The following is a 14209-nucleotide window of genomic DNA, read 5'->3' as shown; positions in this document are numbered from 1 at the left end:
AAAACCCTGTCTATTGAGCACTCTTTCTCAGCTGGCTATACTCAGTGCTTTTCTTGTATTAACTCATTTAATTCGAATGATGACCTTTGAGATAGATATTATTATTATTCCATTTTATGGGTAAGAAAATGGACACGCAGAGAGGATGAGAAGCTTGCTTAAGATTTCATGCTTAGCAAGTGGCTGAGCTGGGATTTCAGGTCTGTGTGATTTCAGACCTCTCTTTTGAACCATTATACTGTTTTCTATGATGCTACACTTCTCTCATTTGAAAAAAGTCTGATGAATGCTTCTGGCTTAAAACACTCTCTGGAAACGAAGCTCACCTAGCGTCCTCATTGCAAAATCTAAAGAAAATTCAAACTTTAAGCTGAAACTGAACACATACACTGTACAGGGAAATTGTTGACAAAGTGGCTACAAGAACCTTATGTTCACGTTCCTTATCTTGAACATGAAAGAAACCATGTCAGAGTTTACCTTCTCTATGCCCTTTCAAAGGAGAAATGAGAGCCCTCCTCTAAATGTCTTTGCACTTTGTTCCTTTGGTAAGATCTCATTTGGTATGTTCTATTCCACAAGCTACAAATCCCGCAAGGGAGAAAAGGGACTGCTAAATCATTATGACATTTCCCCCAAAACACCTACGAAGAAGATGTCTAGCCAAATGCTCTCAAAAATAAACAAATCTCAGTTTCAAGTTGCTATTCCCAAACTCAGAATGCCCTTTAAAGTAACTTTTAAAATTCATAAAGGTAAAGAAGTTCTACTGCTAAAAATATAGAAATCCAGAGAAGAAGACTAAAAAATGTTATTACACTACACACAAAATTCATCATTAATATCTTATTTATTGTCTATCCATCTATCTACAGACATACTTTAAATTAGTTGTTAATTTCACACAAGCTTTGCTACAAAATGGACATCCATTTTCTGTAGGATTAAGTTTGTTATAAAATAGCAACAACGGGAAACCTTGGATTCAATCAACAGCTAAGGATTTTCTTGCTACTTAAATTTTAACTAGTGTACCACAACTCAAGTAATTAATAAAAACATATATTTTCATTCACATATTGAAGTCCTCATGGATTAAAAGTTGTCATTTTTCTAAATTTTATTTACAAAAATTGTTTGAATAAGATGACCTAAAAGTTGTACTTTTATCATAAGATCTATACACTGCCCGTTACAAATTTGTATTCCCATTAATATGGCAAATCTTTAGAGACATACATGGAAATATCAGTGGCAAAGTAACCAATCTCATGGGTGGTATTGTTGACTAAGTTTTTCATGTCTGGGTCCAAAACCTTGCTTTTGATCACTGACTCTCATGCTGTTATTTAATGGGATAGATTACTTTAATGGAATAGATAGGTACACTTTTCTTAGAAGTGAATGCATATAGCAGTGGGGCAATTTCTTCTCATTTGCAACGTACATCAAGGTTGAGTGCGTGTGACTGTGTCAATAACCACTGTATGCGTGAGATTAAAACATAAGCGACACCTACAGTGGAAAAGAATCTGAGTATGTATAACTGAATCACTTTGCTGTACACCTGAAACTAACATAACATTGTAAATCCACTACACTACAATAAGAACATAAATTAAAAACATAAGTGACATATTCTTACATTCATGACTTAAAAATAAAAGATGTAAAAGAGCATTCACAACATATACATGAAAAGAAAAGCTCCATTTGAAGCTGGCTAACATACACCTATTTTTATTGGTTATTGTAAATTAGTGTGTAAGAGGTCTTCAAAACTGCCACATTATTCATTTAACGGATTTAAATTTCTTTTTGGTAAGAGACAATTGAAAAGAAATTGACTGTGGTATTTAACAATGGATACCACTGCTCTCTGGAAGCACTGTCCCCATGTTAATAAGTAGGGTAGGCATGAAGCTGAGAAGTGTGTCTTTTCTGAAAGTCATTTTTTTTTTCCAGCTATGGTTATGGTGATAATAGCATAAATATTTGCACTAATTATTTCTCACCATCTGCAGTTCAAATGCTTCCAACTCCCATACTATTAACTGGGTTCATGCTTTTGTAAACAAAAAAGGTAAATATTTTTGCAATGGGCTATGCTTTTAAGCATTTCTCTTTCTCTTCTTCTTCTTCTTTTTTTTTTTTTGCAAGCATATTTTACGTTACTGCTGGGAAGGATTTACTTTCAATTATTTAAACACCATATTCACTTCACCACCCTGATTTTAACTTGTTCCATATAGGCAAACTCCATGTTCAATATATTCTGCTGAAGTCTGTCAGATACAGTGCCCAGAGCAGTGCTTTAAAAAAAAAAAAAAGACTGTCACTGAAGGCCCAGAACTGATATGAGATGTTTTGTAGCAGATCTGTCCTAGTCTCTCCCTAGTCTTTATGCAAGATGTAATAAATTAGGGGTTCAGAGTTGGGAGGAAGAGAAACTAGTGAGCAAAATAATGGGAAAAAAAGAGCTCTCTGGGTAATTGTCTTCAACTGTAGGAAAACAGGCACAATGAACATGGTGGTTACCCAGTGGTTTTCCCAATTTCCCATGATAACGGCAGGTCCAAAGGATCGGGCGGGGTTCATGCTGGCACCAGTGTAATTGATCTATAGGGAAAAAGAACACAACTTCAGACACTGCTGAAACAGGGCTACTAACAGGTAGACTTCATTGCAATGTGCTACCATTTGCCAAGTCAGTTAGAGGAACTGTCCAGATATTAGAAGCCATATCAATGTTCTCATCACAAAGTTAGCAAAAAAAAAATCACCTAAAATGGACAGACGTAGCTGGATACTAAAGAATTACAGCTGTGAAACATAACATCTTCATCCAGCTCTAGGGTGAGGATAAACAACATGGATCAATTGCTTAAATGGGCTTGGAAACTTACTGCAAATAAATGTCCAATTGCAACAGAGAATCCAATTGCTAAAGCTATGGAACCAGTGACATCAGTCCGTTTGGAATCACAGCTGGCAAAAATAGTAAACACCAACTGAAATGTGATTATCAACTCCACCAGGAGACCGTGACCAGCGCTAAGATTTCCATGAACCTGGAGAGAGAAAAATACTCCATCTGAATTAAGGCAAGGGAACATTTTCTATGATAACGTATCATTGTGAAAGGCACATTTTATCCCTGCAAAAACTGATGATTAGTTTGAATCTTCTTTCCCACCCCTAGTTGAGACACTTGCACTCCTGCCCCCTCAAAAAAGAAGAAATAAATTTCTACTCATTTTGGGCCATCACAGATAATTAATTACTCTTACAATGACCAAGAGGGAGTTTGTGCTGAATGTCCTTTTCTGCCAAGGAAGCAAAATATGCCACTGCTGCACTTAACTTATAGAAGAGTTTCTTGAGAGTCTTGTAATTTTATAAGGCAATGACTAAATCCATTAATTAGGTTTAAATTAATTAATATATATTTCAATTAAAATTTAAACCGTGTGTGGTTTTTTAATCAACCCTGGTGCTGAGCTAACAAATGATACTCCTAATCAGCTAAGAACAAAACTAGGATCAAACGCCAGTTTATTTTTTTAAGTGTGACCCTCGATGCAGATCATTTTAAATCTCAGGCACATGACAAGAAACAAAATTGTTCCTTCTGCTAGTGAACCAACAAATAATTGTAACAAAAATGCCTTAAGTTAAATATATAGTCAATATAGTCACTGGGATAGAGAGAGAGAGGAAAAAAACCAACACAATTTTTGTGCTACCCAGACTTAGTGCTATTCAAGTTACTCAATAGCACATAATGAGTTCATATGATGTAGTCAGCGTGGCTGGAATCAGTTTTCACCCCTATCAAGAGTCATCAGAGGGGGACTTCCCTGGTGGCGCAGTGGTTGAGAATCTGCCTGCCAATGCGGGGGACACGGGTTCGAGCCCTGGTCTGGGAAGATCCCACATGCCGCGGAGCAACTTGGCCCGTGAGCCACAATTGCTGAGCCTGCGCATCTGGAGCCCGTGCTCCGCAACAAGAGAGGCCGCGATGGTGAGAGGCCCGCGCACCGCGATGAAGAGTGGCCCCCGCTTGCCGCAACTAGAGAAAGCCCTCGCACAGAAACGAAGACCCAACACAGCCATAAATAAATAAATAAATTTGAAAAAATATGTGGATTAAAATGTCATAAAAAAAAAAAAAGAGTCATCAGACATTCCCTGGGAATGAATTAGCAATTTTAGGAAGGTCTCTTAAGCCACCAGTTGTCACTTGGTAGTCTATAAGAAGCCTAGAGTCGGAGTTTGAAAACAAGAGCTAAAGATGGTACCGTTGTGACTCCCAGGCCTCCCACCACACTGGGAGGCGTGACCAGATAGAGAATCCCGGCTCCGATGATGGCACCTAGGCACTGGGCTGTGATGTAGAAGACGGACTTGGCAATGCTAATCTTCCTCGTGCACACCATGGCCACCGTCACGGCGGGGTTGATGTGGCCACCACTGATGTGGCCAAAGCACTGGACCATAGTTGCGATGCTGAGTCCGAAGCAGAGGGAGATGAGAACCATGTCGACCGGTAAGGGCTTTTCTGCTCCACCCCAGTTGATGGTGGATCCCAGGCTGAGCAGGACAAAAATAAGCATAGCCAGAAATTCCGCCGTGACTGCCTTCCAGAAAGCTTGAGTCCAGACCCCTTTGAAGGCCACCATGATACTCTCTCTTCTACACAAAGGTCCACACTTACTGAAAGGAAAAACAAATCGGCATCAGAAGCTACCAATCCAAGGTTTATGCCTTTAGGTGAAGATGTCCAGGCCCGCAGTCTTGCCCCACAGTAGGGAGGCCACCCGGCCAAAAGTTATTTGCATACAGAGAAAGAATGCTTCTGGAAAATCTCCTTAATTACTTAATTATCTCTTAAGGAGATAATTAAGTAATTACTGTTATGGTTATTTTAACAGTAAATATTGTTATGTTATTCTATTGAGATTGTTATTCTAATCTCCTTTGAGTTAATATCCAAAGATCATCCAGTTTCACTGGAAAATTATCTGAATTGTCCCTAGAAAGGAAAATGTCTAAATCAAGTTCCTTAAAGAATTAAGAATAAAGTATATTTACCTTGTAGTCAATTCCCTCAGAGCAAGTTTTTACGTTTCAAGGTACTTTTTACATGTCATTTCTATTTGGAACCTACAGCCATAAAAAAGGGAGGTCTTTTCCAGTTTTGTCCTTTATGGTTCAAACGGCATTCTGGAAATGGATTTGTAGAACTGACTCTCCCTTCTCTCCCCCCATTGGAGACTCTGGATGAAGGCGAGTTCTGCTAGGAAGCCAGGAAGCCTGGAAGGCTGGAAGGCTGTCTTTGGAGAAGGTGAATGAATCTTGTTTGGCGGGAGGGGAACTCGTGGTGACTGGCAGGGGCGGAGGGGACAGTCAGGGCCGGAGCTGGGACCCGGGACTGGGAAGGGGACGCTGCCATGCTCTCCCCGGCCAGCGAGAGGAGTCCGGGAGCCCGACCGGGTCCGGAGGCGGCGCGGAGCCGTGTCAACCGCAGGCCCCAGGGGCCCCGGAGCGCCTCTCCGAGGGCGGGGACCGGCCACCTGGGCGGGGCGGGCTCCAGGCAGCGCCAGGTGCACAGACGCAGCGGCCCCGCCCGCTGGGTACCAGGCGCAGGCACCTCACCCGGGAAAGTGCATCCTGGCCTCCGCGGACTTTTGCAGGGTTGAGGGACCATCCTCTCTTGGGCCTGACTCTCCACCCCTTGACGTTTACCTCTCAGGTAAAACCTCCCAAAGGGGATCCTGGAGGCCAGTGTGTACCAGCGGCGCCCCAGGCACCCTGCCCGCCAAGTGCGGGGGAGAGAGACTTGGGCAGAGCTGCGGCAGGCCGGTGGGCAAGGAGAGTGTGGCCAGGGAGACCGTGGCCCTCAAAGCAGGAGGCTCCGGAGAGCGGTTTTTCTCTAGTGTCTTCCGGACGGCCTTCTCTAAATTCTGCTGGTGCCTCTTCCTGGGGCGGGGAGGGGGCGTGGGGGGGGGGAGCTTGCGCGCCTGTGGGCTGGGGGGAGGGAGGAGGATGGGTAGGGCAGCGAGGCAGCCTTTGGGATGGAAGACCCTTTCTTCCTCTTAATGTCTTTGGATCTTTAGAGCTGAGAAGGGATGGGGTTTGAGGATATTAATGGCAAGAAATGGCTAGGATTCCCCTTGGGAGGCAATGGCCCCAGTTACCCCATTATTCAAGACATTTGCCCTTATCCTTCGTCTGTGATAGTGCGGGAGGGGAGGAGAGTGGAGAGCATTTAGCGGAGACTCTCATCCCAGGGGACTGTGAAAAAGGTTAGACAAGAAAGCCAGGTATTTTAACAGTTTAGAATTGTTGCAGCTTTCCCTCTGACGGGCTACGGAACATGGGCCCTTCCCCGCACTCCCCCCCAGCCCGCCCCCCCCGCGACCCCAGTCACTTACAGTCCCCAGGAGCCCGGGTCCGGCTGGTTGGGCAGTGGAGACATGCTGTACCAACAAGGACCAGAGGAATGCCGCCCTGACCTTTAGGATTTCGGCTCAGCCCCTGGTTTGACATGGGGATTTGCTTCAGAGTTGGAAAGAAAAACCCATTTTCTGCCCAAGCCTAGGTGGCTCCAGAAGGGGACCAGCCAGCCCTGTCCCCAGCGGTCCCTTGCCCCAGTGAACTCCTCTAAATGAATCATGTAATTGGGAAAAACCCCAGCTGGGAGGACAATGACATCACACTCCCTAGAGGAAGAGACAAAAACAGCACTTGGAGCAGGGCAGCGAGGGTGCCCTGGGGGAGAAATGACAAGTATCCCAAAGGGGGAGAAACTCACAAATTGAAAAAGATGTTACGAGGCTGGCTTCTGAACTCACCAGTGGCCCACAGCTGTAGCCGAGATGGCAAAGGGCAAGGTGCTATGTAAAGCGATGGTCCTCTGTGGCCGGATTTAGTGGGAAAAAGGAAGAGGACAAGGCAGGAAGCTAAGGCAGCCAGGTGGGCAGGATGCGGCAGGTCCCATTCTCAGCACAGGGATCTGGGAGAGGGCGCCCTGTGTACAAGCCGCCTTCCTGCTGCACCCTCTCCCTCACCTTCCCTAATCATTCTCTGTGCATTTGCCTCCCTCTCCAGAGACCTAATCTGAGAAGCTCAGTTGCTCTTTCAGCTTCAAGATTTTATCAGCCGGAGAAATAAAAACCCAACCCCCCAAGCCCCCAAACAGATAGACTCCTTAAGCATGCCTTTAGCTTTCTTTGAAAACGCGCAAAACGCTGATCACTTTCCAGGGCAGAGTGACCAACCTCAGTCGGCTGTGAACCCCAAAGTCCCCTGGCAGCACATACATACCTCTGGCTTGACAAGCGCTCACCCCAGCTCTCTCACAGCCCCTCTTAATTATCTATCGTCAATGTTCCCTTCCCTGTTCACACTCCCTGGAAATGCATCACCACCATTTGTTTCGCTTCTTTCGCCCCAGAACAAAGGGGGTTTGTTGATGTGACCGGGTTGTACAGAGCCGGACACATTACTTTCTAGCTGAACGCCCAGCCTGAGCCACTTCTGGACAGCTGAGGCCATGGGTGAGTAATTTTTCTGATGAAAACTACTACAGATAGATTTACCTCCATAGGGTCATTTTCTTGTGCTTTCACAGGTCTCCAGTATCTGGAGGATTTTGCTCCAAAGCACCCCTTTTCTTCTGCCCTCTCTCTGCCTCTCCTCTCTTATGAATATGCCCGGTACCCAGCCCTGAAAGAACCACCCACCTGCCCGAGAGTTTCCTTCTAGATTCTGCCTGAGAAGGCACACGTATCTGTAATGAAAGAGTCCGAGTTTCATCTTTCGTCAGAGCATTGTTCCCTTAAGGCAAAGAAGGACTTACCCCCACTGCCTGGCTGCGGGTCTGTCACTCATGCCTCCTTTGGCTAGAGGGCAGCGCTCATTGCCTGCGCCTGGGCTCCCAGTGCACTGGGAGTCAGATTACGGCCACTTGTCTGATTGGGTTTGTGGAGTCTTAGGGGTGGAAAGATTCTGCACCATGTGGCAATCGCTAAGTTATATTTGAACTTGAAATGACTTTTTCTACCCGATCGCTATAGACACAGGGCATTTCAGGAACACGAAATGCTGGCTCACGTTAATGTTTCTTTAGCTGGTGACCCTTGAAAATGAGGATTTCCCTAAATCTTTATTTGAGTTCCTCCCACCACAGAGAATTGCTGACAATTTGTCTTTTTTTTTTTGGTTACATGTATAGTTGAAATTGGGCAACTATTACAGCACGGATTTGCATTATCCAGCAGTTGAGATGAATTGAGATTTCGGCTGAGGTGCATTTGTTTTTGAGTGGCAAAATATCCAGTGGGTTCTATGTGAAGTTTTTGTTCTGAGAAGCAGCTTTTTAAGCACAGCAGATAACTGCAGGTCTCTTGTAGCCTGTGCAGCACTGATTTGGATAACAGGAAATAAGGCTGCTGTAGAGTCTCGCCTGACTGTTATGTTAACAACAATTGTTGGGTGAGAAGTGGCAAATTTTAAATATATAGAGGATGGGTGGGCACAAAATTATTGGGAACTCTAGGTAAATTTAATATCTAGAAACCTAGGGACAGGACTGACTACATCTTTTGTGGGATCCAGTGCCAAATGAATGCAAGACTCCTTGCTGAAGAACTATAAGAATTTCAAGTTCACAACAGCAGGACATGAAACAAAGTGTGGGACCCTTCTAAGTGCATAGGTGTATGCCCATGAAGGCATCCTCGACTGAGGAGTTTGGTGAACTCTGGAAGGTCTAAGAATTAGTGCCTGTGTCACCATCTCATTAATTTTTTTTTCTTTAAATGGACCTCAGGTACCTAGAATTGGAATAATCCTAATCCTTGGTGTATGACACTCTGTCATCACTAGTACATGTATGGCCCTCTTTTATTTTATAATAGGTAATTAATTATTTTTAAAAAATTTTTATTTGGTTGCACCAGGTCTTAGTTGCGGCAGGTGGGCTCCTTAGTTGTGGCACGTGTGCTCCTTAGTTGTGGCTCGCAGCCTCCTTAGATGTGGCATGCGAACTCTTAGTTGCGGTATGCATGTGGGATCTAGTTCCCTGACCAGGGATCAAACCCTGGGCCCCCTGCATTGGGAGTGCCACAGGGTCTCATCCACTGCCCCACCAGGGATTAATTAATTAATTAATTAATTACTTTTAAGGTATATAGTGAACATCTGTGAACCACCACTCAATCCAACAACTAGACCTGTGATAATAACTCACATCTACCTATGGGACCCTCCCTCTCCCTGCCCTGCCTCTCCGCCTACCATCACATTTCACATAGGAGTTTTATTCAGAATGAGGTGTGGCAAGAAAGAAATACAGGAGAGAGAAGAAGAAAAGGGTTATATTTTCACATCATAGTTACAATTTTTTGTGTTCTTGTCTCCTTTGGGTACTTGAGAATTGGGAATGGTTGAAAAGCGCTCATGAGAAAGAGGAATTACAATTTTGAGTGTGAATTGCAGAGGAGCTCTTTAATCCTGTTTCAAGCATTCTCAGATAACAAAGATTGAATTTACATCCTTAAGAATGTAACTGCACACTGATGGCTGTCCGTCAGGGGTTTCAGGCTTTTACAAATATGCTCCCTGAGAGTCAGAACAAACTCTGATGAGAGGGGAAGGGAGGAATTTATGGGAATCCACAAAGAACACTTAAAATATTTCATGTTGATTCTTAAAGCTGTTTACCATTCAGATTTTAGAATGAGATTTTTTGTAAAGGTGCAAAAAAATTTTTTTTAATTTGAAAACTTTGACATTGAGTCAGAAGTGTTTGTGAGGTCTTTGAACCCAAGGAACAATGTTGCAAGGCTTAGCTTTGTCCTCAAGAATGAGGTCTGTGGTCCTATCCACAGGAACCCACCAAAAGTGGCACTCCTTACAGCTGCTGGTCACTGGGGGGACATTTTTCAGGTCCACTCTTTGTAAGTTGCACTCAGCTCATTAGCATTCACTCCATGGCCTTGGCAGTTCCCGGCACCATTTTGCAAAGTGCCAGCAGAACTTGGTTACCACAGTTTCTCAGACCCTTTCCCTTTCTTCTGGCTGGCTGATCACTGCCCTGGTAGAATGTGTTAACAGTCCAGTTCCTAAGGGATGGCTGTTCCCATCCAGGGAAGGGCCAACCTAATTGGCACAAACTCACACTTATTAGTACTCTCAGCAGAGAGGTTCAAAATTGACCGGGGATTAACTCTTCACTTACTGGCGGTAGTTTTTCTTATTAGGTCTTCCTTATTATCCTTTTTATATTTGAGATGGTCTTATTGGTCTTCCGGTGACACGTTCAGTCTTGTGCAATAGCCACCTACTTCCCTGGCTTTTCTTTAAACTAGGGACAGAAACTTCCAATAGGACTGTCTGTGGCAATGCATGCAGCATATGATAATGGAAGGTATCATGCACTTGTGCTATGCTATGCACTTGAAGCTATGATGCACTTGTGATGGTAGAAAAAGTATGAGGCAGGGAGCCCTGGCGAATATAAGTAATAGCTTCTAAGTTGACCTGTTTTTGAACTGGCCTAGGCCTAGAGCCAAATGAGATTCAGGATCTAATTTTTTTTTTCCCATTGGTAACCTTGCAAGGGCCTAAATTCATTTAAAGATGGAATATTGGGGCTTCCCTGGTGGCGCAGTGGTTGAGAATCTGCCTGCTAACGTAGGGGACACGGGTTCGAGCCCTGGTCTGGGAAGATCCCACATGTCGCGGAGCAACTAGGCCCGTGAGCCACAACTACTGAGCCTGTGCGTCTGGAGCCTGTGCTCCGCAACAAGAGAGGCCGCGATAGTGAGAGGCCCGCGCACCGCGATGAAGAGTGGCCCCCGCTTGGCACAACTAGAGAAAGCCCTAGCACAGAAACGAAGACCCAACATAGCAATCAATCAATCAGTCAATCAATCTTTAAAGATGGAATAACAATTTATTGATGAAATCTTCTTGACTTTCTTACTATATAGTGCTCTGATCTTTAGGAAAAAGATAGTGACATGGCACATTGATTTAAAATCAATCTTGTATGTCAGGCAAGCTTGTGAGTTTTTAGTTGAATAGCCTTGTGAAGTTGTAGGTCAGTAACATATGAGAAAAATGAAAGAAGGGTAAATGAAAATTACGAGTACTCGGCAAAAACTAGCTGATTGATGCACTTCGCTCCTAATTTTTAGTCTACTATATCACATTGTTATCCTTGGGAGCTGATGTATATCTGTGGGATTTGTAGACCCCTTTTCCCATCCTGGCCCTCAGAACTTTTAGTATTCCTTCATGTGTTTGGAGATTGAAGACTAACTCAAACGCACTAAAAATGCCAGCAGTACCTCAGGACCAGACAGGAAGTGTCTCCAGGCTGGCAGGGACAGACTCAGTCGCAACTCACAAATCTTATCTTGCTTTTCATGAATCTCAGTGATACGAATCCCGCCCCCAGAGCACTTATATATCATTATGTTCATTAAAAACAAACAAATAAACAAAACAGCAAGGGCAGCAGCAGGCAACCACCAGCACCACAACAAAGGGCTTCAGTGGAGATTTGTTCCCTTTTCAGAGATGTGTTACCTCACTGCTATAGTAATTCAGAGTAGTTGCTGGAGATATGGTTCACCACCAAAAGAGAAAAATAAAAATAACAATCAAAAAACAGCAAGGAACCAAAAAAAGTTTGACTTAGCTTCCTTTCCTCAGTGAGGTGAATCTGACAAAACCTGGGTCTTGGCAATGGACGTGGACCTTTTCACTCTATCGCTGCCCCTGTCCCCTTGCCCCATGGGGCCAGGTTTTTCCGTTTGGTTATAGCAGGCGCAGTTTTCTTGATTCAGGTCCAGGCGGATTCTGCTTTGGCTGGCAAGTTGTACTCTGCTGACATTTAAGGCAGGAATTCCCTGGGAAAATAGTCAAGGATTCTTTTGGTCCTGCTGGCAGGATTCCAAAAGGTTTAGGGTTCCCCTCTCTAGGCCAATGGGCAGAGAGAAAGGGAGGGAGGGAAAGAGAAACAGAAGGACTGTATTGAGTGACTGTATTTCATCCGAAGCTTGTACAAAAAAGCAGAAATGTGGTTGGATGACTGGATACTTTTCTTACCCCTTATCTCCTACCCAGCTACTATGACAGTTCAGAGTTTGGTTGGGCGTTTTAAAGGCTGCTCAGACATCCACAGTCAAAAATCTGTTTTCTGGAAAGCAAAGGACTTTGGGATCTAATGGGTTGGACTGAAATGTTTGGAATGGTCAATAATCTGTAAAGTGTAGTCTGTAGTAGTAATTGTTCCAAAATTTAAATTAAATTGGAACGTATTAAAAGCCAAATCAACATTTTGGCAATTATTGTCACTTATACAGAAAGGCTTGGAATCCTTATGTTTTTAATAGACTAAGAAAAATAGTCCAAGTTTCAAGGAAAGAGCAAAATGCTTAAAATTCTGTGCGTAAGGGGGCTATGACAGGAGGAGTAGACTGAAAAACTAGGCAGTTAAAAGAAATGCTGCCTTTTCTTAGAAAATGAACATTTTCTAAGAAAGGAGAAGAACGGGTCATAATCTGTGACCATAAAAAAAATGTGATAGACTCTCAACGGTCTAGTTCTTTAAGAATTTTCTCAGATGACCCTTCTCATAATTCAGACAAAACTTTCTCTTGCTTCTTTCCTAAGTGATCGTACATCCTTCCCTTTAACCTCTGTATTTCCTTTTCTCACACAATCAGAAGAAATCTACGTGTGAAGAAATTCACAGGACCTCTTAGAAGTGTCAAGCCTCATTGATGGTTTCACCATACTTGAATATTCTTATCTCTGGCTACCCTTGGCCTGTGTGCCTGTGGCAGGGGACCACAGCATGGCTACATCTTGTCAGCCCCTCTAGGGAGCCACCTAAAGTGATTCTTCCATCTTCAATCCCTTTCCCTTCTCTCTCTGCCACACGATTCTCTGATTCTTCTTTGAGCATTCCTCAACATTTATCCCCTCCAGGGAGCCTGCCCTTTGCAAACTAGCTGGGCTCTAGTCACATGAAATACCCATAGCAACCTGTGAACCTATGTGATACTCTACAGTTATTTCTAGGTAATGTTTTTGAATCATTCACCGGTGTTTTGATGCTAGTTTACGCTCTCTTTTTGGATATGAACTGAAGTTGTGGGCTATATATGTTCTATTAAATTTCTTACAGTGATAATGATGATAATAATGATGATGAAGGGACAGTCATGATTTTGGTGATGATACCCATTGTGCAATGCAGGGAGAAGGGGTAAGAGTTGGCAGTCTTAACTCTGTCACATAATTCTTATTGGCTGTAGGCCACTGGATTTTTCTGAACCCTGGTTCTTCATCTGTGAAATGAAACAAAGCACTTTCTCTGTCCTCTCTTTTTGCAAAGTTGTGCTAAGGCCAGATGCCCTCCTGACCTTGTTCTGGTTTTGAACCATCTCATGTGTGCTTGCATGGGAATTCCACTTGGGAATTCCCCAAATGCCATCATAGGATTGTCCCCAGCATACTGGAACCATCTGTCTACTTGTGTAACTGCATCACTAGTCTGTAATGGAAATGAGAGCAGAGAACACTCTCTATAATCATAGTAATTAATTAGACTTAGTAATTAATTGCTGTATCGCCAGCACCTAGTATAGATCCAAGACACATTTTAAAGACTGAAAAGCATTGTGGAATCAATAAATAAGTGAATGAGGCTCAAATAGGGTGATACTAGCAGAAGTGCTTTGCCAACATAATTGATAAATGTAAATAATGATGATATTGATGCTTGTGATAAAAAGGCATTCAGTTATAAGTCAAGAAATTTATCTATGCCAAACCTTGAAAAAGTCATTTGAAATAAAGAGCTAGATAATTGCAAAGTATTAACATTAATGATAAAATTTTATAAACTTCATATGGCCATAGATAATTCCAAGACCATATTTCAGAGTTTAAGTCAGAAGTACTATTTTAAAAAACCTCTGTCTTATGGATTAATCCAAAATGTCTCAGCAAATTTTATTTAAAAAAGAGAAACTGCCTTTATGTCTTCTCCTCATTAGCTCTTTGGGGATGATAATAAATGACATTTATGGCTCTCACATGTCCACTCAGGCCACTGAGTACTGCTGGAAAAAATAATACCATTGAGGATGGATAATTTTACAAATTTATAATTTCCAAAGTAAAC

At 43.1% G+C, this 14209-nt stretch overlaps 1 protein-coding gene across 9 annotated transcripts in view; it reads right to left on the bottom strand.

The window, feature by feature from the left end:
* Nucleotides 1–14209, bottom strand: part of AQP4 (aquaporin 4) — a 93985-nt gene that overhangs the window by 24575 nt on the left and 55201 nt on the right. For 2 of the 9 annotated variants that reach the window (XM_082416212.1, XM_082416210.1), the window contains exons 2-4: nucleotides 4302–4716; nucleotides 2907–3071; nucleotides 2539–2619 (exon numbers count right to left, since the gene is read on the bottom strand). In XM_082416212.1, coding sequence (XP_082272338.1) covers nucleotides 2539–2619; nucleotides 2907–3071; nucleotides 4302–4682 — 627 coding nt within the window. In that variant the 5' untranslated portion in view covers nucleotides 4683–4716. The other 7 variants (XM_082416211.1, XM_082416207.1, XM_082416214.1 and 4 more) reach the window with 7 other exon arrangements.

This window comes from Balaenoptera physalus (genome assembly GCF_965194825.1).
Source record: "Balaenoptera physalus genome assembly, chromosome: 12".
NCBI classification, from domain to species: Eukaryota; Metazoa; Chordata; class Mammalia; order Artiodactyla; family Balaenopteridae; genus Balaenoptera; species Balaenoptera physalus.
Note: the sequence above shows the minus strand (reverse complement) of the source record. Positions and strands in the feature narration are given on the sequence as shown.